The sequence below is a fragment of the Sander vitreus genome, chromosome 15 (assembly GCF_031162955.1).
Source record: "Sander vitreus isolate 19-12246 chromosome 15, sanVit1, whole genome shotgun sequence".
NCBI classification, from domain to species: domain Eukaryota; kingdom Metazoa; phylum Chordata; class Actinopteri; order Perciformes; family Percidae; genus Sander; species Sander vitreus.
In genome coordinates, this window is record NC_135869.1 from 26,707,878 (window position 1) to 26,733,090 (window position 25,213).

Sequence of the window (25,213 nt, forward strand, 5' to 3'; positions counted from 1 at the left end):
TGGTCTAAAGAAAGGTCAGAAAAATGGGCGTCAGCGTTTCATAAAAAACAAGGCAACGTCCTCAAATGTCTCGTTTTGTCCCCAACTCAAAGATATTCAGTTTACGGTCACAGAGGAGAGAAGAAACTAGAACAATATTCACATTTAAGAAGCTGGAATCAGAGAATTTTTACCTTTTTTCTTAAAAAATGACTCAAACCGATCGAATGTCAAAATAGTTCACGATTCATTTGACAGCTAATCGATGCATAATATTCTATAAACAAAAGAGAATAGCAGCTGATATGAGTGGATTTTACACAGACGATATGGAGAATCGGGAGTTTCTTAAAAATTATATAAATTGGCAAACAAAGATGGCTTCCTTCCCTCAAATATAAGGATTAATTATTTCTCAGATAATACCAAAACGAATATGAACACAAGTACAATATCGACTAAACAAGAAAATGCTCATGTCACGAAATCACTCCTTAAGGCTTTGGATTTTCCCACAGTGAGATCAAGGTTATAAAGAAAGAAAGAAAGAAAAGAGATTTGGCAGCCATGGGAACAGCATTGCATTTGCTCATAACCCATTTCAGCAGTGAGGGATGCAAACACAGATGAGCAGCTAACTACAAAGTCTCTGTTAAATCCAACACTGTTGACTCCTGGTCATCTGTACTTCAGCACGAGAGCCTGAAATCACACAGTTTAACGGCGCACTCTGTCCCATCGGGGAAAGGCTTTCAGTTATTCACCCCAAAAATGTTGCTGCATGCGACTGATTCATACCTGTGAGTAGAGCCACAGTAAAAAATAAAAATAAAAATGATAAGAACTCGGCAACTTTTCACCGCTTTGAAAAAATCCAGAAAATGTGCCCCTCATCCTCACAGACCACCTGTCTCATCCTGGTGGGTTTCTTTTTAGGGTGGTGGGGGAGGTAGATCCTAAATGGGGGAGAGATGGGCGGAAGGGGGGGGGGACACACAAGTGTTCCCAGTAATGGCCCTGATGTGAATAATTCAAAACGAGCCGTGGAAAAAACACACAGGGATGGACATGTGCTGCTGCTGAAGAAAGCACTATAGAGGAGTGATTGAGAACAAGAGCCAACAGCACCTAAATCCCCACGGTGATCGTAACAGAGAGAGAGAGAGAGAGAGAGAGAGAGAGAGAGAGAGAGAGAGAGACGCAGGAGGAGAGGGAGAGATGTGGGACATCTGTGTGTGTGTGTCTCTGTCTTGTCGATAAAGACAGAGGAAGATGGAGCGAGAGAAAAGAGTGTTATTGAGTAACTGAAAGTCAAAGTAGTGCACACACCTGACATCCAGAGCGTTGATAAATAATTGACAGTCTCCTTCAAACACTGCCTCCTGCTGCGTGTGTACCTCTCTATAAATAGCTCCAATGATACCGACGATGGAAGGTTTTCTCTCTCTCACCCTGGGGCCCATTATTCCCCGTGGGCCATCATTCCTGGCTGGAGGGTATTTGTATGGACATGCAAAGTGCCCAGGCATCTGTGCATGGACTCAAACGGACCTCAGGGTTGTAACTGATGCTACGTTTACATGTGGCCGGCTATTTTCATAAACGGACATTTCAACCTCTCGGTTTTCAAAAATAACATTTTGTTTAAACGTCCCCGTGTATATATGCCGTCAATGCCTAGAGCATGCCAAACCTGTAGGTGGCAGTGTAACAAGAAGGTCAAGCCCACGTTAGCCAATCAGAATCCCAAAAATACAGCAACGGATCACTTCCTCTCTCTTCATTTCCTCACTTCCTTGGCTGCCTAAACCTCAGTTTGTCTCAGTTTACATGCAACCGTGCAAACGAGGTTCTCCAAAATCTCCACTCTGGCCGGAGTTTTTAGAAAGAATCATTTTCAGAGGCAAATTCTGCGTGTGCGTGTAAACGAAGGGCACAAACGAAGGGAAATGTCTCAGTTTTTCAAAATAACCATGTACGTGTAAACGGGGTATTAGTGACTAGGGCTGTGTATTGGCAAGAATCTGGCGATACGATACGTATCACGATACATGGGTCACGATTCAATATATTGCAATATATTTCGACACTGTGCGTAAGGTGATATATTGGGATTTTTTTTAAAGTATAATTTTAGAAAAACTAATATTTAAAAAAAGACATGAAGTGCATAAAAGAAGTTTACTTTAGGTAAACAATTCAGTACACAGTACAATCAAACTGCGAGTTTGGGATTGTGGTTCCCAGGTTCTTAGTGAGCTAATGTTTATATGTTAAAGTAGGCCAAAGTTCAGCCATAGCTACATTGTTAGCTTCTAGCAAAAAGTCAGGCACTGCTAGGCACTGCTAGGCACTGTTAGGCACTGTTAGGTACTGCTAGGCACTGCTAGGCACTGTTAGGCACTGCTAGGTACTGTTAGGCACTGCTAGGCACTGCTAGGCACTGCTAGGTACTGTTAGGCACTGCTAGGCACTGCTAGGCACTGTTAGGCACTGTTAGGCACTGTTAGGCACTGTTAGGTACTGTTAGGCACTGCTAGGCACTGCTAGGCACTGCTAGGCACTGCTAGGCACTGCTAGGTACTGCTAGGCACTGCTAGGCACTGCTAGGCACTGCTAGGTACTGCTAGGCACTGCTAGGTACTGCTAGGTACTGTTAGGTACTGTTAGGCACTGCTAGGTACTGCTATGCACTGTTAGGCACTGCTAGGCACTGTTAGGTACTGTTAGGCACTGCTAGGCACTGTTAGGCGAGGACACTAGTGGTGTGTCTCAGCATAGCCATCTAGCTGTAGGGGGTTTAAACACAACATAAACGTCAACCACTGTCTTACATGAATATTTGTGCACGTAAAAAAAAAAAAAAAAAATACAAATACAGTATTGCAAAATAAAATATTCGATACTCAAGTGTATCGGTTTTTTCTTACACCCCTATTAGTGACTGCTGTGACTGCGATGTTAGTCTGGATTAAGTTCAAGACTTATCCAGGATAATGGCCCACCGGATGTTTCGCCGGATGTCCCTCGCCTTCCTCTCTCGCCTTACTCTCTCGGTGTGTTGCAGCTCTTAAACTCTGATTGCTTCGGGAAACAACAACAACAACAACAACAACAACAACCTTCGAGATAGCAAGCTACAAACTGAAAATGGCAAGATGGAAAGATTTACAAAGAATATGTTTAGGTTGTTTCCTCTCTAACTGGGACATTTTGGGACTGATTGGTGGGATTGCTGTGGATGAAGTACACACGGAGATACACTGGTAAGAGCCAATGAGGTTTAACCATGTATCAGCTCATTTAAATTTATTGGGACATTAGCTTATTCACTGTATCCCCCAGAGTTAGATAAGTCCATACATACCTGCTACTTGGGTGGAGTGATTTGCTTGCAGCACCCGAGAAGCCCAGCAAATCACTCCGCCCAAGTAGCAGAAGTAGCAGTGCTTCGCCTTTCTGAGAATATAGTTCCCAGTTTGTATACGGTTAGAAGATGGCTGTGTCTCATGTGACCTTGTTATTTGTACACGCTGTGACTATACAAATCACAACATGTAAATAGGAACATGTTGGTGTTATTTTGTCACTTATTGGGAGCAGTAGACTAGATGGAGCCAGTTACCTCCGGGATCTGTGCTAAGCTAGGCTAGATGGAGCCGGTTACCTCCAGGATCTGTGCTAAGCTAGGCTAGCGGTGGGGGCGTCACGCACGGAGATGAGAAGGGTATGTATGGACTTACCTAACTCTGGGGGATACAGTGAATAAGACAAGTAAATATGTCGGTGAATAAGTCCCAATAAGTCGGCGTGTTCCTTTAAATAGCTCACGTTACTGTATTGTGCCAACAGTTAACTTCAGTTAATATTGTATGTATACCCCATGTGGCGTTTTCTTTTGCGGGGTGCAAATGTTTCATGAAAACAAGTTTCTTCCCGAGACTATTTAGCAGAGCCACCGTCGCTGCGCCAGACCTTTTAGTGCGTTCCATTTACCTCGGAACTCGGAAGCCGAAGGTGGTAATGACGTCACACCCCGAGCTGAATGCGTAAATGCAGGTTACAAGGTTAGCCATTGTTAGCAATACCAGTTTATAACAACGCATTACGCTTTTTTTGTGCATACAAACAGCGTATCAACATGTCCACAGATAAAAGATGGACAGCACTGTGTGTACCACTGATTTAGTGAGACACAAGACAGAAGTGGTAAGAACTGTATGTTACTACAGCTTTCACTATTGTTGATGCAGAGGGCAGCCATGTTGGAAATGTTATCTATGATTTCAAAATCATGAGACTGAAGGTGCCAGTCGAAAATGAAAATCAAGCATGACGGTTCTACACTGGTAGCCGTGGTATCGTGTTTATCATGTTAGGCCTGTGACAAAGGCTGCTCACTGGATCCCACTCTCAAGAGATGGAAGCAGAAAGCCATTGTGGAGGCAGTGTGTATGCTGCCTCTGCTCGCCTGAGAGCAAGAACCTAATGACAAGAGAGCACAGGCCTCAAAATGAATTTCAACAAGAAATGAAAGAGACAAAAGGGGGGAACAAAAAAAGCTGTGATGGATCAGACAGACAACGGTGACAGGAACAAAGACAAGAGGAAGAAAAGATGAGGAGCTGGTCAGGAGGGAGGCTCTCTTCTTGTGGCCTAAAATGTCGTGATGCACTGTCAACACACTTTTTGACTGGCAGTGTGGAGCAGTGTCAAAAGCAAACGCATTGAGAAAGAGTACAAAAGTTGAAAATATTTCTTTGTTTTCCGTGTGACGTGAATGAGTCACATTTTAAAAGCAGCACATGAGCCGAGGGTTGTGAGTGATGACTGAATATGACGTTGATTTGACCCAAAGCCTTTTGCTAACCAATAATCTGACCTAAGACTGAGTCATAAATGAAGACACCGGCAATCAGAGATTACACTGATATAAACCTTTCCTGCACTTTGTTTGTCGAGTCCGTTTTGAAACTTGGTGGAAGACAACAGCTCAAAAAACGAGGACTGATGTTACATCTTGTTAACAATGAACATTTAGCCCCAACAGCACCTGCATTGGAAAAAATGAGGAGCTACTGTATGTTAGGCAGGTAGGTTTTGGTCTCAAGGAAGAAGACGAAGCCATGCAGACACAAACATGGGATGGTGTGTCTGTCGTAGTGGGGGTGACACATTGTAATGATGCAATTTAATAACCCATGCAAACAACATACATATATATTGCCTAAAGAGGCATATAATACTGTATATTACAAGCCTAAAAAGGAACGTTGGCGTATGAACCACCTCTGTTTACAGTTAAGAAGTGATCTGAAGTTGAGAGAAGTAGTTCTGAGAAAAAGTTGGCTCCCCAGTGATGAGGGTTCATAACTTCGTAGGAAAATAAACAAAGCCAGATATAACAAAAAAGTAAAACTTTTTCCATTTGGATATGAGTAATCTCGCATTGCCGGACCTCCAAAGCACTGTGGAGTAATGTCTGGTTACACCACAGATACATTCTGGGATAGGAGGAGAGGAAAAAAAAACACTCTGGGTTGTTTTCCATCCATTCATCCATCTTCGTCCGCTTATCCGGGGTCGGGTCGCGGGGGTTGCATTTCTTTAAACCAATCACAACGGTCTTGGGTGGCGCTAAGCTCCGGACGCAGCGACGGTGGCTCTGCTAAATAGTCTCTGGAAGGAACTTGTTTTTGATGGAACATTTTCACCCAGCAAAAGAAAACACCACATCCAATATTAAATGAAGTTAACTGTTGACACAATACAGCAACGTGAGCTATTTAAATTAGCTGATACATGGTTAAACCCAAGGGGATAAGCGAGCCTCCGCAAAGCGTACCTCCAATGGGGAGATTCTAGGCTAACAAGCCATCACCTCCCGTTAGCAGTCCATTGACTCCCATTCAGTTTGGCGTCACTTTGACAGCGAATAACTTTACATCTGAAGCATTTAAAGACTCTATTTGTCCATTGTTTATTTCTAAAGAAACAGAACAATGTATAAAAGGCTCCATTACCTTGTATCTCACGTTATGGCTCCGTAGCAGACGTTTTTATAACAATAGGCTAACGATTGTGTCATAACCACGAGACTTACTGTCTCATAGTAGAGGAGTTACCGTATAGTACAGGAGAAGCTCTCAGGCAGTTTGGACTTCCATTAGCTGTTTAAGTGTAATGACTAATGTTAACTATCATTTTAGTGATCAATAATTAGCCTGTGTCTATGTTATCTCCTTACATATACCTACGCTCTCCGTCTCTGCTAGATTGGGAATGATTGAGATTTCTCTTGGCACAGCTACCAGAAGACTTCCAACTTTCAGACAGGTTGCTCACGTCACATCTACGTCTTCAAGCTCAGTTGGAGGCTGCTCAGTAACGCTCAGTCATCACCGGGAAAGTGACTTCACTGGTCTCCGTGGAAATATATGGCGTAGCTGTGTCCATTCTTTTACTGTCTTTGGTTAAACCTCATTATCTCTTACCAGTGTATCTCCGTGTGTACTTCGTCCACAGCAATCCCACCAATCGGTCCCAAAATGTGCCAGTTTGAGAGGAAATGCCCTAAACATATTCTTTGTAAATCTTTACAATCATTCCCCAAAAGAACCAAGCAGGCCTGCTTTGTTGCACTAATATTTCTTCTAAACTTGTCATTTTCAGCATGTAGCTTTCTAGCTCAAAGTTTGTTGTTTCCCATAACGATCAGAGTTCAAAATCGGCAACACAGACAGCGGAAGGTGAGGGATATCTGATGTCAGACAACCATCCTGGAAATGTACTTCAGTTGATCCAGACTGGGATATGAGCAACAATCAGGCCATGATAACATCAACATTACACTTTTGTTTCAGTGTGGACGAGATGAGCTACATATCAATAAGGTATAACAAACATTGGAGCCCAGTAGGTCCAGTGGAGCCAATCACTGCTCACCGACGCTATGTTTATCTGCCTCTCTGACTGCATTCCTGCATAACATAGACACACTGTTGAAAACAACGTTCTCTTAAAATCTAAGAAAACTTAGGATAAATGTCATTGAAAACTAGTGTACCGACGGCACATTTTACTGGTGAATATGACTTTGTACGAGATGTCTCTTTAGAAGATTTATCCCGCCTTTAAGAGCACAGCAGGAGAAGCTGAGGGGGGAATTAATTCTAATGAAGGCGCGCCAACCTCCTGAGCTGATGAGGTTTATTATTACCCTCCTGCTTCTGCGGCTGCCGCTGAGGACTGTGGCAACGCAGATGAGGATAGGAACACTACACACATCCATCAACAGAGACACACACAGGACAGGAGACCTCTGGTACCTGCCACAGAGGTAGAGTTTAATGGCCATCGCAAACAGAAATAGATAAGCTCATACAGTGAAACCATTAAAGTGCTCATATTATGCTTTTTGGCTTTTTCCTTTATTGTGTTTTATATCTTTTTTGTGCACGTTATAGGTTTACAAAGTGAAAAAGCCCAAAGTCCCCCCCAACAGAAAACACTATTCACAAACTGCTCCAAACAGCTCTATTGTAGTCCAGCCTTTACTTCAGAGACAAACGTGTGTTACAAAGTAATATATCGTCTAGCTGCTAGCATGGCACGCCCTCATACTCTGCTTCTGACTGGCTAGTAGTCCTTACCTAGCTACTGTCAGGGCACGCCCTCATACTCTGCTTCTGACTGGCTAGTAGTCCTTACCTAGCTACTGTCAGGGCACGCCCTCATACTCTGCTTCTGACTGGCTAGTAGTCCTTACCTAGGTACTGTCAGGGCACGCCCTCATACTCTGCTTCTGACTGGCTAGTAGTCCTTACCTAGGTACTGTCAGGGCACACCCTCATACTCTGCTTCTGACTGGCTAGTAGTCCTTACCTAGGTACTGTCAGGGCACGCCCTCATACTCTGCTTCTGACTGGCTAGTAGTCCTTACCTAGGTACTAAGCATGTGCGACTCCCAACAAAGATGGAACAGAAGTGAGAGGTCTCACTCTGTAGCTAAAACAGAGAGCTCAACACACAGGGTGAAAAGAGGAGCTGCAGCAATGTGCAGTACAACAAAAATATGGTGTTTTTTGAAAATTAAACCATGTAAACCTATTCTGATGTAACCTCTAAATACATGTATGAACCTGGAAATGAGCATAATATGAGCACTTTAATAAGGATGAAAGGCATAATATTTCAGAAATACAAACTTTTCTATTGGTATTTCATTAAAGTTCTTTCTCTAAACTTTCTTGGCGAGGCCAGATTGATAATTACTGCTTTTTAACAAAATCCATTAATCTTCACAGGCAGATTCAATTTAACTCAAGATAACACATTAAAACTGGACTTGGCATGAAAGGCCTGCCTCCCTGCTTAAATCATTTCTATCAACAACTGTTTAAATCACTGCAGTCAGCCAGGTTTGAGGCAATGGATCGACACAGTCTCTGGAAAGCCTCCACTCAGCAAATCTGAATCACTTACATCGTTGGGGTCGGTGCTGCCTGCCAATCAAACCAGGCAGGGTTGGGAATAATTTTTGTGCGAGGGAATTTCTTTACATTAAATAACAAATCAGTCTGTTGATTTAACCATATATTTCTCTGCAAAACGAGATGAAGAGCTTCATACTTCTCCTCGGGCAATGCACGTTTGAAGACAAATCTATAAGAGTTCAAACAATGACTCTTAAAAAGCTTTGCGTGCTGCCAATGTTAACTTTTAACTGCAGCCTGTTTAACTTATTAAGTAATTAGACCCACGTAGCCTCTCTGAGAAGTCAACATCCCCCGAAAGCAAATGGTAATTTTGTTTCCTTTTATTTCAAAGCTCTCCACAACTTAATGAGAAAATGTTTTCTGGGCTGGGCTCCCTGCAGAGCCTGAGTGCAGTTTATAGAAATGTCCTTCCACTGCTCCAGACAACACAATGCATCACCGCTGGTTTTAAACAACACTTAAAGATAGTTGCAGCTTAATTGTGTCTGTGTCATAGTGAGCAACCCCAAGCCAACAGAAAAGAAGCGAGCTTTTTAGGAAGCGAGCACGGCCTCGAAAACAACCTCCATGCCAGATAAAGAGATACTGACTAATAAAATATAGAACATGAACAGATTTTATACGGGGTACACGCCACACGAGAATCAAGCCGATTTTGGGCCCAGCTGCCCCCGATTCCCTCCTCCAGACAAAGCCCCGATTGTTTGATGGTTCTTAAAATAATCTTGCTAGATTTTACTGTTGTGTGAGATTTTGTTACGGTGTTTTTTATATCCCCCGATCTGCTTGGAAAGTCCATCCTGGCCGCGCCGATTTCAAATCCCAAATATTAAAGATGATATTTAAGTTCTGATATCCTGTTATATGTGGGGAACACGGACGCCAGCCAAGGACACAGTCTAGTCTCATTTTACCCAAAGACAGTATATAACAATGGACCACCAGATCCCGTGTCTCTGGACGGAGACCAGTGAAGGATATTAGAAGCACTTTTTCGGTGAGCGCCGAGCGTTACTGAGCAGCCTCCAACTGAGCTTGAAGACGTAGATGTGACGTGAGCAACCTGTCTGAAAGTTGGAAGTCTTCTGGTAGCTGTGCCAAGAGAAATCTCAATCATTCCCAATCTAGCAGAGACGGAGAGCGTAGGTATATGTAAGGAGATAACATAGACACAGGCTCATTATTGATCACTAAAATGATAGTTAACATTAGTCATTACACTTAAACAGCTGATGGAAGTCCAAACTGCCTGAGAGCTTCTCCTGTACTATACGGTAACTCCTCTACTATGAGACAGGAAGTCTCGTGGTTATGACACAATCGTTAGCCTATTTTTATAAAAACTGCTTCCTTCTGTTCCTTCTACTACGGAGCCATAACGTGAGATACAAGGTAATGGAGCCTTTTACACATTGTCGTGTTTCTTTAGAAATAAACAACGGACAAATAAAGTCTTTAAACGCTTCAGATGTAAAGTTATTCGCTCGCATTAGTTCCACGGTTAGCTCACACTCACCGAGGCGACCTGGCTTCCCTGGGGGAAAGCGGTGGTAATCATGTAATGTAATGATGCAACATTAGAATTATCTTCTTCTTCTTCTTGTAAATGATGGCAGTTTAGACGCTACCAGGCGTATTACTGCCCTCCTCAATTTAAGGGAGTCACTTTAACGAACATGTTCTTGCTTCAAATTCTCACATAACTCTTTGTCATGTAAAAACTGCAGAACTACTTTTGCAATCAGGACTGTATAAGGACTGATTCAACCCACAGCAGCGTGGTTCTTCCGTCGTCACCATCTTTGTATACTCTAAAGTCACGTTTGATCGCGCGAGATTTCCCGTTTTGTGACTCGGGATCTCAACAGTTGGTTGTTTGTGAGTAAGATTTGTTTGTGGTGTGCTGTTGTGGCCAAATCTCTCGCACGCACACACACACACACACACACACACACACACACACACACACACACACACACTCTTGTGTGGGTTCTCTCCCATTTTCAACATCTGTTAAAGATTTTTTTTAATCTTTTAGTGTGGGCCAGGCCTTAGACTCAAATATACAGACAACTCTCATCTTAGCATCGGTTGGGGGCTTAAGGCTCTTAGCCAATCAACACTGATCTGGGTCGGAGGTGAGAGAGGTCCTCAAACACAGAGTGGTCATATTTGGACCCTTCCCTCCAAGCTGCTTTTCCAGCTGGGTGGCTCTGAGCCACAGGAAGCCATTTCAGCTTGGCAGAGCAGACAGAATCAAAAGGCAGAGCGGAGAGGAAACACACACACACACACACACACACACACACACACACACACACACACACACACACACACACAGCAGAAAACACATAAGAATCCCAACAGAACCGTTCACATCCAGCCCTGACAAGAGAGGGGAGCAGCACTGACCACACACAGGCAACTGCACTGTTCCACTGTGGGTTTAGAGGTGCACTTCTGGGCATGTACTGCGAGAATGAGTGAAAAGAAACCAAGTTTGAAACCTTGGTACGGTGTCTGGGTCACTGTCTGATTTCAGCACACAAACACCCATAGAGAACAAATCAAATCTGCAGGCGGAGGAAGGGAAGGAGAGCACAATTGAAAAAACAAGGAGGGGCCACATTGTGATTGCTGTGCTGTTAATGTGGAGGAGGATGAGGACCAGGCTTATCAACCCCTATCAAGGTGGCGGTCCTGACAACTCCCCTGACTATAAAGAGTTGGTACGTGTCGTGACTTCTTTCACCGATGTGTTGTCTTCCCGTCGACCATGCAAGTTTTTGTTTTTCTGGGTCAAAATTGAAACTTTTTTTTCAACATTTTGGACGTCTTTTTCGACACTTTTGTTGCTTTTCCACCGATGTTTTTGTCACTTTTTTTCCAACGTTTCTTTCTGCACCTTTTGACGTTTTTTTCGTTGTGTTTTTTTGATTTCTGATACAGAAACTTTTTGAAAATGGGTCAGATTTGACCCGATGACAACAGGAGGGTTAATAAAGCAACACAGGGAAAATCCCACCAAGTTGTTATCTCACACAGGGCTGAAAGATTAATCGCTTTCACATCAAAATCGTGATTTGAAAGAATGCGATTAGCTGATCGTGAAGACAGCGAGTCACTGAATGTGAATATTTAGTTTAGAATGTTTGGTGTAACATTTGGTTTAACTTTACTTATCCCTCTTTTTATATTTACTGTTTTTCGACAAGATAAATGCTGGAATAATGGTACATATCACAGATTGGTTACAGAAATGTCATATTTTCAGTGGATTTTTCATATATTTTGTATTACTTTATTTATCATGATCGTACAAGATGTAATACCTAGATGCTGCTATTGAAGTGAGGTGTATCAGAAATATCAGTTCACAGGTTTTATTATAATAACTTGAGCTTTTGTGATAAATGTTCTGTGTTGGACTGTTCAATGTTCCAGGATTATAAAAAAAAAACACTTATTGCCAGAATATAGAGCAGTTTTGATGGCGTCTCATGTTATAATGCTCCGTGACATGTTTTATCTGTTACACGGTGAATATTAAACTTTAGCTATGCTTTAAAAAATAAAAAATAAAATTGCAATTCGATTCCCCCCCCCCCCCTCCAAATCGTTCAGCCCTAATCTCACAGCTGTCTGGGGTAGCTAGCTACCCAGAGGCCCAAACTGCTTTTCAGCTTCAACAGAACAAGCTAACAACTACTCAATCTCTGCAGGCCAGAAGCTGCAAGTTACAGCACGTCACGACCACAGACGGTAAATATAATGGACGGAGCAGAAGTCACGTCACCCATTGGTTTGTGGACTGCCACTCTACGATGGCAATTTGGTCGCCGCCATCTTGTTGGCTTTGGAAACAAATGCATAGACAGTTAGTGAAATGGACAAAGCGACGCCGTAGACTTCCACGGAGACCCGTGAAGTCTATCAGAAGCACTTTTCCGGTGATGGCTGAGCATTGCTGCGCAGCCTCAAACTGAGCTTGAAGACGATTGCCTGCGAGCTTCTCCTGACTTTACGGTAATTCCTCTACTATGCGACAGAAAGTCCCGTGGTTATGACCCAATCGTTAGCCTATTTTTACAAAAACGTCTGCTACGGAGCCATAACGTGAGATACAAGGTAATGGAGCCTTTTATACACTGTCGTGTTTCTTTAGAAATAAACAACGGACAAATAGAGTCTATAAACGCTTCAGATGTAAAGTTATGTACATGTAAAATTAACTGCTAACGCTAGCGCTAGCTTGGTAAAAACAATACCATTACTTGACCAGACACATTTGCAAATGTGAAACATCCACATTCTACAGCACTTTTTTTTGTCATGTAGCATCCAAGAAGTAATTTCTCTCTCCGTTTCCCCATCTCTCTGGCTGTCACTTCTGTGTACTGTTCCACCACCCATTGGCACACTACTGCAGAGAACTTAGTCTCACCTCTCCTTCTCTGTACTAGGGCTGCACAACAAATGTCTCTTTCTTCCTGCGACTTACAAAGAGCCACATTCATATAGCAGGGAGCGAGAGAGAGAGAGAGAGAGAGAGAGAGAGATCACTTCACACTTTCTCTGTGTTTCCTGAGCGATAAACAATCAACAAACCAAGAGAGAATGTACGCCACATTAAGTCAAAGCCACGGGGAATCAGCAGTAAATGTTACACTGTGTGTAGTGTATGTCTGCATGGTGTGAGTGCAGGATTTTGAGCTGTCAACCTCCATTACAAATACAGGATACTTCAGCTCCAACTACTCTGGCACTCAGTGTTTGGGGGGACGACGTATATGGAGAAGGGAAGTAAGGGGGGGTGGGGGTACCCTCTTCTTAACTTTTTCCCTGGGCTCTGGCTCTCCTGTGCTAAGTGGTAACTAACAGCACATGCTTCAAAACAATTAGCATAGGCCCACAGGCTCCTGAACTGGCAGCAGAAGAGGATGGTTTGCTGACTCCTTGGCTGTGAATGGGAACGTGTGTGGACTGGTAAACGGTGCTGACGCCTCCCATCAGCCGGGCTGTGACCCCGGAAGACTCTGCCAGCCAGCCAACACCACCGGAGCTCCAGCAGGCGAGATTAACACGGAGGTGAACCAACAAACAAACTATCACAGACCAGAAATGATCCTGAATGGTTCTTTTAAAGTTTAAGAGGAGTGTGATTTGGGCTCGATCTACACTACTACGTTTTGGTTTAAAAATGAATATGATTTGCTACGTTTGCGCCTTGCGTCCACACTACTCTGGCGTTTCCAAGCCACTAAAACGGAGACATTTGGAAACACCGCCGCCCCAAATAGTTTCAGAATTTTTTTACTTATACATCCATGATTTTCAACCGCAGAGTAGCGTCAGACAATCTGCTTCTTGTTTACACCGGCATGCACATACCCAGTGTGTGTGGATGGTCATGTGATATGTGTTGTCAGACGTGTTAATCTGAACAAAGATTAGTTCTGCCACTGGAGCTAAAACTCTTGTGTGGACGGAGATCGTTTTTGTCCTTGAAACTCCGCTTAAAAATGAAAATGTATTACCTAGTGTTGATGTAGCCATAGACACTTCATCCTACAGCTGCCCTTCTCTTGCCCTCAGTGAGGCCCTCGCTGCCCCTCACAAAGCTCCTTTGTGGCTGGGGCATTGATAGCAGACTGCATACCACAGCTTTACAGTACATTCTTCCAGAGGTAAGAGCTACCAAAGGCCCGAAGCAGAGAATAAGGCAAGGAGTAGACCATGATTCATGGGGAGACAGAATTACTGGAATTACTTCCCTCCCCATTTCTGATACTGAGCAGAGGCCTATCTGGCCACATGTTTCCTCACTGATAAAATCCATGACAACCTTGGTGTCTGCAAAGAGCCCACGCTGGCTGATGGCAGAGGGCCTGGACAAACATAAGAGACAACTGTCAAAAGAGATTTTCTTCTTTGGACAGAGGCCATAGTGCTGCTCTCCCTCTCTCTCACTGCAAGGCACATTTATTCATATGCAGAATATTCTATTACAGCACAGTATTATTCTGAAATGATCCCTAATTAAACACGTCAGAGGTTTTCACAGTCCCACAAAATGGCACAAAGAATAACAAGGGTATGGACTAATCATAGGCTGTAAATGGGAGGCTAATACTGCAGATGAATTTTTCATACAAAGCTGGGCCTCCAGCAGCTAAAGATGTAAAACTTGTTACGGACATCTGTTGACTGATTTAACAAGATACAATCTGTTGCATCAATGCACTCATTTCCACAAATATGATATACTTTGCATACTCTGCTTGTATCTGCAATCTCATTCTTTTAGTTACTACCCGGATCTTATGACTACAAAAAAGGTACAAACAAAAGACTGATCATTAATTGAGAGATTTGCATTATAGTTCAGCATTCTTGCAGCTAAAGCAATTAACCAATGTTCAACCACACAATTCTTTTCACTTTTCTCCAGAAAAGGAACTTAAATTCATGGTCTCATTGTTGGATGTACCAATCATCTGCTTTGCATCACACTCAGCTGCAAACAGATCTAGTGCACATCAGAAGTTACAGTTTGAAGCCACAACTTCATCTGCAAAAAGCAGAGATGCCGCATATATACATACAAAAACCAGACTCTCCAGGCTTTAGTTGTGCCTGGATATCTTGTACATTTACATTACTTGAGTTTGGAAAGTCAGGGGATCACCAAAGTCATTAGAATTCATTGTCTGGGCTCCAGTTACATGGCAATCCAGCCAATAGTTTTTTAAACATTTCACTACAAAAAATGCCAACCTCATGCTAGAGCTAGATGAAAAGTAAGGGGATCACTTAAGTCAATAGGTTTCATCCTCTGGGGAACATGAATGTCTACAAAACTGCATGGTAATCTATCCGATAGTCATTGAGACATTTTAGCCTGGACCAAAGTGGTGGACTAGCTGACGAAACATTTCTGACATTACCTTTTGCTTTTATCGTTGCAAGTCTCTAAAGAGCCAATAACGTTTTTCAGGCCTTAGTTGTGCCTGGATACCTTGTACATGGACAAATAGTTTACCAGATTAGTTGAGTGTGGAAAGTCAGGGATCACCAAAGATATTGGAAGTCATTCTCTGTGCTCCAGTCTCTTGGCAATCCAGCCAATAGATTTTGAGACATTTCACTACAAAAAAAACGTCTCTAGAGAGCCCGTAAAGTTTTTCATTTTGACAATTGCATTTTTAAATAGCGGACCTGTTTGACTTTGCCTTGTATCGTCAACTCCAGGCAGCGGGCCAAAAGTGGCATTTGGACTGGGCAACGAATGTTGACACCAAAACGTTACTGCTTGCATAATAGACAATCAAGTCGCCATGGATACAGGACTCTGTTTAGATCACACCAAACTACTGGGCAATTTCATCCTATACAGCAGAACTGTGCATCGGTTTAGATATATCCAATAAGCTCCCATCCTTCCTTGACTCCATCAGAGTTACCCAACTTTAGTTTAGTGTCACTGGACCCAGCTGATGTCAGCTCCACTTTTGTGTTCACTCCAGCTAGTATTGAATACATGAGAGACTTATTGTTAGATATCAAACATGTTTATCACGTTGGCTTTCATCCAATCAGGGACAGGATTCTGCAAACCCATCCGTTCCATCACCTAAATGAATCATGATGCTGACACAATCATACAGATTCAGGATTAAGATAACTGGGGTTTTTTTCATGTTTATTTTTATTTTTTTCAAAGGTTTATTTCCTCCACGCCTCACTGGCCCGTTGGGTGTTAACAAGGTGTGGCAACATTTTCTAAGGTGGTGCAGACTCATCACGGGCGACCTTATCAGCAGCTCTCCAGTCCTAACCTCCTATCATAACCCCCCCCCCCCCCCCCCCCCCCCCTCCCCTCCATATCAGAGTATTCTGGATGAACGGAAACCTGAGGGAGTTTTCAAGTAGTGTTTTAATGGCTACAGGGAGCTGGACACTAGGGCTGAACAACATATGGAAAATATGCGATAACGATGTTGAATATCGCAATGAAAAAACAGATATTAAAGTGTACTCAGTACGAGTACAGTAAAGATCTTATTTGATAGAAATCTATGCATTTTCCTGTTATTTCTGACAATTTGATGAACGAAAAATATATATTATGCTTGAGTAAATGAAACGGGTTAAAAAAAAAATCATATTTAAACACTACCGTTAAAATCAGTGGGAGAGTCCGGTACAGGCTGACTCTGGACGGTAAAATAATATATCTCATATTCAAGTTTATGTTCGACCTGTTCAACAGGTTTTTGGGCTAAATTGCTTTTAACCGCATTGGGAGAGGATATGAATTGCTATTTTTATTTTCTGTAAAAAGGCTGCTTTTCTCCCTTTTCACTAGGCCCTGTTCCCAAAATGAAGACTGTTTCGTGTCTGCTTAATTCTTAATATCACTAATGTTTAGGTTATTGTTTGTGTATTTGTTACTTTATTTGACACAGGCCTGTTCGGCAGGTTTTATGGGTTCATATGGGTTTGCTGTGGTTCTGCCTGTGATGTGTGGGGGGGGGGGTAGCTCAGCTGTTCATCAGCTTAATCAGGGAGAGTGGATGCAGGTTTGCCTCATTAGGTCCTTTCTGTAAGGAGGGGCTGGGCAATCCTAAGGTGAAGAACAATAAGTAAGAGAGTTCTGTAGTAGATGACATGTTTAGAATATTTGGGGTACCTATTGTAGTGGGTGCACATATATGTATAAATAGTAATGTTGTCAGTAACTGATCTATCCTATTGTAATGAGGTTTTAAGAAACTTAAGTGTTACTGGTGCTTGCTCAGGATAGCTCACCCTATACTCACCTGTGTAGGTGGCAGGGGGGAATTAGGGGAAGCTGAGTTAAAAAGAGCTTCAGTAGAAGAAGGCAGAAGGAAGGTTGGCAGTTTGCTGTGAGGTGACCGTTTTGTTCGTTTGCTGTTTTTTTTTTGCCTCAGTTTAATATTCTGTTTTTGTATTTCGGTTTGAGTATGTTTTGGTAATGGTTTTGTTAATAAACACACGCATTGTGACTTGAAAAGCCTCCTCTCCGGTCGTCATTCGTGACATTCTCAATTGTTTTCCATTTTGGTACTGGTGATTTCCCTTTGGGGCTGGCTAAAACCTGCTTTGTGGGGCGGTAAACATTCTTCTATGCAGGAAAAACCCTTCACAGATATTCCTCTCTTTATCACTTCATTTGTCACGCTGCCTTGTTTACTCACATGCTAATGGAAGGATGATCAACTACCGCAAGTAAATGATACAGTTAAAGGTGCCGTAGGTAGGATTGGGAAGATCCAGGTCTTAACCCAAAAATTTGAACATCAACAACTTCTCAGTCCCTCCCCCCTTTCCGCTAAAACGCAAAACGGTCTGCTAAGCCCCTCCCCCCACAAGGGAGAATGAATGCGTGTGCATGAGCAGTGATTGACACGCAGTTAGACACCCCCCTGGCCCTGATTGGTGCATCTGAACAGTTAGACACCCCCCCCTGGCCCTGATTGGTGCATCTGAACAGGGAGCGGTGGACTTTTGTAAATCTCTCTCCAGGCTGTAGGTGGAGCCAGAGGAGCTGGATTTCTTTTTAAATGACCTGCTTCCTGTAGTTCTACTGGAACATAGGGTCAGTTTCAGCAGATATGACAGAAAGGGAGTTTTATAAGTCTTACCTACTGCACCTTTAAGCCAGAGAAAAAGGAGCTGGGCTTACTCCCACAGACTAAAACCCTCAACATGACCTTGGCTTTATAATAAAAAGCGGTGCTGACAGTGCATTCCCGAAAGAAAGAAAAAAGCCTTTTCTTGGTTTTAATTGATACAAGTAGTCAGTGCAAGAAAAGGTTGTATGTCGGTCATAACAGGGGTGTTACATCTTAAAGAATCCAATGTATAGCCCCGGGAGTGTAAGATTTCCTGATCTCGAGATCTCCCGATCCCATTAATGATGAAACAATAGAATAAATCATGGCAGAGAGAGCCTCGGGATACAAAGGGCACCAAGTTTGAGGAGATTTATTTGCAATGACTCACCAACAGCAAGTGCAGCGCTTCTCAGAAATTATGCCACTGGTTATCCCCCCTGCTGAAACTACAAAAAGAAGAGGGATGCCTATTTTCTCAAAAGTAAAAACATGTATTTAATAATACATGAAAACTACGCCTTAATGGCTCACGGCAGAGCAGTTCAAAGTTTCATTCAAGTAGTATCAGGATGCAGCGCGCCTGCAGGCCTGTCCTCGAGGAGGAGACGTGCTGAGAGAAAATCAAACACCAAATCGCCACACTTTTTTTTTTTTAATCAACTTCAATCATTTTTAGATGATTTTAGTATTTATGAAAAGTTCCAGTCTGGTTTTAAGCCCCACCACAGTACTGAAACTGCCCTTCTAAGAGTCTATAACGACCTTCTCTTAGCGGTTGACTCAGGAAAATCTGCTGTTTTAGTGCTTTTAGATTTGACTGCTGCCTTTGACATCGTCAACCACTCTATCCTTTTATCCCGACTCAAACAAAGTGTTGGCATTACGGGCATAGTCCTCAAATGGTTTGAATCTTACTTGACAGATAGGAGTTTTGCTGTCCACCTTGGTAATTAACAACACACAGCACAGCAACACGATCCCTTTTTTTCCTTTTGAGTCTGACCATCTCACCTTTCCCTTTTCTTTTTGGGCTTTCCATCATTAGACTCACACACTGTTAACCTTAACGTAGACCTCCAAACGTGACAAATAAAAACAAAAGAGGTGTTCGGTGGCTTTACGTCATAGGCCGACCAGGGCTATGCCATTTGGGGAGGGGTCGCTCACTGATCCCCCTATATTTCTGAAAATCCTAGACATGGTTGTGACCTGCACTTCGTTGTGTGCTTTCTGTGTTGGTATTGAAATAAGAGGCTGCTGCGGCCTGCCGTACGGGTTGAGCAGAGGCTGCACAGTTTGACCAGCGGCCGGCTGGGCAGCGGTGTTGCTAAGAACTTGCAATGTATAACTATTATCAGACCGGCCTCGAAACACTACCGGCCCACCGGGAAAAGTCCCGATTGCCACTCCGCCTCTGATTATTATCCTTATCAGTGAGGTTAGACTTTAAAGGGGAACTAGGCCGTTTTGTTTAACTTAATTCGAAGTCACTGGAATTTTTTTTTCGGGTTGAGTGGTGGTCGTCTCGCTCCCCCCTAGTACCTGTGAGCGGAAAAACCACCCTTGCAACTTTGGGCCGGTGAGCCGCCGGCCTCAGCGTCAGGAAGTATGGCGTGATATCAGGTCTCGCAATGTAATGAATTGCTTCACGGCATTGCACACATACACACATCCAGGAACCGGCTAACAAGGTAGAGATGGAGTTTTTCACACTATCGTCATGGCTGAGCCGGGAAAAAAGAAGCAGAAAGCTAGAAAAGCATTGGAGGAGGAACAGAGAAAGAGGAAACAGCAGACTGACCGAGAGAGGAGACAGACACGAGGAAACATAGGAGCTGTAGGGGGGGCTCTATAGAGAAACCTGTAGGGGGGGCTCTATAGAGAAACCTGTAGGGGGAGCTCTATAGAGAAACCTGTATGGGGGCTCTATAGAGAAACCTGTAGGGGAGCTCTATAGAGAAACCTGTAGGGGGAGCTCTATAGAGAAACCTGTAGGGGGGGCTCTATAGAGAAACCTGTAGGGGGGGGCTCTATAGAGAAACCTGTAGGGGGGGCTCTATAGAGAAACCTGTAGGGGGAGCTCTATAGAGAAACCTGTAGGGGGGGGGCTCTATAGAGAAATCTGTAGGGGGAGCTCTATAGAGAAACCTGTAGGGGGGGAGGGGGGGGGGGGCTCTATAGAGAAACCTGTAGGGGGGGGGCTCTATAGAGAAACCTGCCAGCAAAAAGCTAGGCTACATCACTTTCACTCACTGGCCTTTTTAACACTTTATCAAATATGTCATCATGTCTATAATTCTGTATTTGTGAAGTGCTGCTCGTTGTTGGAATGCTCTTTTTGTGTTTTCTTTCTACTTTTAATTTTTTTTAATTTCAATGTTCTTTTATACACCGCCTTAGTGCTTTTTGCACAGCAAAAATAAACTTTGTTCTAGAAATGAACTTACTAAATACTTACTTACATGAAATAAAATGGTTTTATTATATGCATCAAGCCACAGGAGGTCATGATCAATTGCATTACTGCATGTATTTATCATCATGTTAACCTCTGCTACATGAATGGGATTGGGCATCGAGAACCGGTTCCAACTTGAATGATTTTTCTTTATTGGAATCGTTTGGATAATTTGGTTTCCAATCCGATCATTGGTTCCAAATTTAACACGCGCAAGTTTGGGTTTTCTGTGGCGGCCACGGTACTTCCAGGAGCTTGATGTGTTGCAGCCGCGGAGTGCAGTAAGCGGCGCTCTAAAGTGTGGCGTTATTAGCACGGTAAAACTTTAAATCAGCATTAAATCAAAAATAAAATGTTCCTCTTTATCTGTGAAATAAGCATGTGACCCGTTTCAACTCAACCCCTCAAAGTATCGGAGTCGATAAGAATAGAAAGGAAGAATCGGAATCAGAATTGTTCAAATCAGCAGCCTTCTTTTTTTTGGGGGCATTTTAGGCCTTTATTTGTATAGGACAGCTCAAGACATGAAGGGGGAGAGAGAGAGAGAGAGAGAGGGGGAACGACATGCAGCAAAGGGCCGCAGGTCGGAGTTGAACCCGCGGCCGCTATACATGGGCGCGTGCTCTACAAGGTGAGGTGAGGCCCGCAGCGGCCTTCTTGAGTCTTACCTTTCCGGGAGCTTTGGTCTTGTTGTTGTTATTGTGGCAGGCCAGATTGACGTCTTCATGGACGCGGTCCAGCAGCCACAGGAGGAACTCCAGGGCGTCATGTTGGGAATTACCACGAAACTGTGCGCCATACTTGGACACTATAGTCTGGAGAGAGGAAAAGCACATGTCATAAAAGGGTCATTTTTCTACAGCTACATAATTATTATGAGATTAGGGGCCCTATCTTGCACCCTGCGCAGCGCAAAGCCCGACACAAGTGTCTTTATTTCCCGTCCCGCGCCCGCGTCGTTTAAATAGCAAATGCACCTGCACCCATCTGTGGCCCATGGGCGTGCTGGTCTTACAGGGAGGTGTGTTCAGGTGCATTCTGGGCGTGCTGGTCTTACAGGGAGGTGTGTTCAGGTGCATTCTGGGCGTGCTGGTCTTACAGGGAGGTGTGTTCAGGTGCATTCTGGGCGTATTGCTATCTTGAGGCAGTGGGAAGTGATGGCACCATTGACCAACAAAAACCTGGTCTGAAGTCAATAACGCAGCATTTGATTGTTATTTTAACAGAGCATTAGTAAAATGCTCCTAGGCTCGTGCAGAAGATTACAAATAAAAATATTACAATGCGAAATAGTATTGATATGATCTACTCGTGCGCTTTCACTTCACGCATGAGCAGATCAGATGTGAATATTTATCACTTTCTTTCAAAAGTCCATGTAATCCATTTCAGCAAGTCCTCCATCATAACAGCAATGCTCCAAGGTCCAAACGCGCCTGGCTTTTAAAGGGAATGGGAGATGATCTCTGATTGGTTGATTGCATGTTACGCCCAAAACACACCTCTGATTAATGAAGACACTAAGTATAACTTTTTGGAACCATGCGCCCGGCGCACGGACCCTTTTACCGCCGTTAAACTACCAAAAGTGGATTCGTACACGCCCTAAACACACCTGCGCCAGGAGCTTCACGCTGAGCGGTTAGATCATTAAAATATGGCCCTTTGTGTCTTTCATATGCAACAAAATGGTTCAGTGCTGTAACGTGATGATGTCGCCACTTTACAGAGAAACCTCCTGAAATCCATGAATATATTTATCATAAACAGATAGTCCCAAATGTTTCTTGCCTGAAAAATAAAAACAGTGGTGTTTTAATTGGCTTTTATAATGTGACAGCTTGTTAGAACTAAAGCCACAGTGGCTACCTGGGGAAGCCAAGTAAAATCGCCTCGCTAAGATATTCTTCTTCAAAGAATTCTCTAACAAAAGACATTTGAATCTCAAGCACTACTTGTTTGCTGGTTTTGACAGCTCGGGTGTGTTGGTTGGGCAGCTCTAAGCCGGCCTTCTCCACAGAACGCTGATCAGAGGAATCCCAGAATTGCAAATTGGCACTAGCGCTATTCACGCTTCCCTCGTCTCCACCTGGCCTACGTTCTGACTGACGCGGTGTCATTTCAGATTTGCAAAAATATGCCTTAGTCGAAGAGTTTAAAAAAAAAAAAACATGCTTTTTTAACAAAACGTTTTACTGTCAAAAAGCATTGCCTTCCGTCCTTTTTTTCCCCCTCAAGAAACTACATTTCAAGAGACATTTTACATCAATAGAACAACATTCTTCTTAAAAGTAGGTTGAAGACTACTTAAGCTCTCACACAGTATAATGTGTCTTCAGATGTGAATGGCACACGGCTCAATTAGGCAGGAATTAGTCCGCATGAACCGTAGCTGGCAGCCTGGAGAAGCAAAGGCAGTAATGAGAGATTATAGCAGAGGCAGCAGCAGACTGTAATCATTGCTTCATAATCCACTAATATGCGATATGCCTCTTTTAGCTATTACACCTTAACGTGATGTAGCATGTCTGATGATGAAGTTAGAAGCCCGTCACTGAAGAGCTGCTTGTCGATTCTCAAAGATGAGCAGAGATGATGAATTAAAAAGATCTCTTTGCCCCTTTAACAACCAGCACTGAAGTGTCCCGGAGCAAAGCATGGAGCGGCGTATTTCTCCAGTGCGGCAGCTCAGTTACCTCGCACGGCAACTAGATTATAGCGATATCACAAGATCAAGTGAGAATCGTGGGATTACACATCACTCGAAAATCCCTCTTGGTATGCTAAAAGGTCCAACGTGTAGGAATGTCTCCCATCTAGCGTTGAGATCATATATCACAATCAACTCTCTCGCGCCACGCAGTTCAAAGTACGTATTACCAGCAGCGGACCAGGGTTATTATAGTAAACTAAAACTAGAACAAAAATAGTAGCAGTGAGAAATATTTTTAGTCAACTGAAACTAAATAAAAACTAAAACTAAACTGAAACTATATTTCCTGGTTAAAAAAAACCCGGAATAAAAATGAAAAATGAACTGTTCAGTGTCTTTTTTTAGCTATAATATTTCACTACAGAAAAAAAGGAGACAGCATGAATTTCCGTCAACTCGTGACATTAAACCACAGAAAGAGGGCAGACTTGACAAGAGATGGCGCTGTGCCGTAACTGCTTCACATCGGACACTAGCGGCCCATTTCCACCGGGCGCGTCTGCGCTGCGTTCCGGCGGTGCCGCAGCCTCCGCCAGCAATCGTGGCTATTCAAGACGATGCTCGTTATTCCACCAGCGCGTCCCAGAAGCAGCTCTTCGCTCTGCTAAAAATAGGCGCCGGGTCTATTTTTCACGCGGGCCGTGGGGTGTTTGAACATAGACTGTATATAAACTAGCGTTCGACAGGCAGGGCAGGAAGTGGAAGGACGGGAGCATCCGGTCAATTTACCAAAAGACACCCCAATATCGTAATCGTAGATACTAGCTGATAAACACGTGATTGTCTGTCCCTCCAGAAAAACGCGATTATGCAATCGCATAATTCAATGCATAATCAGCCAAAGTCCGCGTATTTATTGTTCAAAAACGCCGCACTTTTGCTGCATAAATTGCCGATTTCCGCGCAAAATATGCGGGGCTTGCATGATTTCATAATCCCCGCATTTTCGTTGCAAAAAAAGTCCCAAATATCTTAGCAGAAACATGAAAAATGTTGCGTTTACTTCACACAAGAACAGCCGTTTCCCCTGTTGCCATGGGAACGTCATAGTGACGTAATTACGCCACGTGAACATCATCGAAAAGCTGCAAACCCCGCCATGAAGCCACGATGGAACTGCAGTTTTTGCAAGTTCCTGTAATTTCATCGCATCAAATAGCATAAATATCCCGCATATTCCATCACATTTTTTAAGAAAACGTGACGCGTAATCAAGGAGTTTTCCCGCAACAATCACAAAAAAACTCTTTCTGGAAGGACTGGATTGTGCGAGTCTGATGGTGCATGTCCATTTACGCGTTGTTTTCACAGATGAGATCGCCCCGCTTCCCAGCATTGCACGCTAGTGAGCTCGCCACCGGGTTCTCTTCACTGACCAATGACAAGCAAAGAAAACAGTCGACACCCTCCTACATCCGCGTTGGCAGCACCAGATTGGACGAATGCGTCTGTCTGCTCCCGGATTTCAAAACCGACCACAACGGCGGCTCGTATTTTACGAAAACAGTTCAGCGATACGTGTTTCTGAAAACATTTTAAGCGAGAAATAGGCCGTGCAGTTGCTGAATCTGTCTTCATTTCAGATCCGATTGCAGCCCTAGCCTGGATTCAACTTCATGTAAATGAGGAGCGGCGTCCCCGCGACGCCACCAAAATACATTGCATTGCAGCTCCCATAAAAATGAATGGGAAGCGTGGAAATGACGCTGACAATGGACACGTACCATGGGACGCTCCCAGTGTGGTATGGCGAGTGGCATCATGGCCATTCTCCAACCATACATTTTGTATGTATTTTTAGCAACATACATCACCTAGCAGGTATTTGTTTTTAAAGTGCCTGCCATTCCCCAAACAGTTTCCAATCCAAAACCATCTGGCGCGGCAGCTCAGTGCAACACAAAACAAAGCTGGAGTTGATTGA

The 25,213-nt window shown here is 43.4% G+C and overlaps 1 protein-coding gene across 1 annotated transcript in view; it reads right to left on the reverse strand.

Moving 5' to 3' along the window:
- The window catches only part of usp43b (ubiquitin specific peptidase 43b), a 123,869-nt gene that overhangs the window by 89,559 nt on the left and 9,097 nt on the right, over positions 1–25,213 (reverse strand). The window contains exon 2 of the mRNA XM_078270617.1: positions 21,245–21,391. Within this exon, the coding sequence (XP_078126743.1) occupies positions 21,245–21,391 (147 nt within the window). The remainder of the gene's footprint in view (positions 1–21,244; positions 21,392–25,213) is intronic.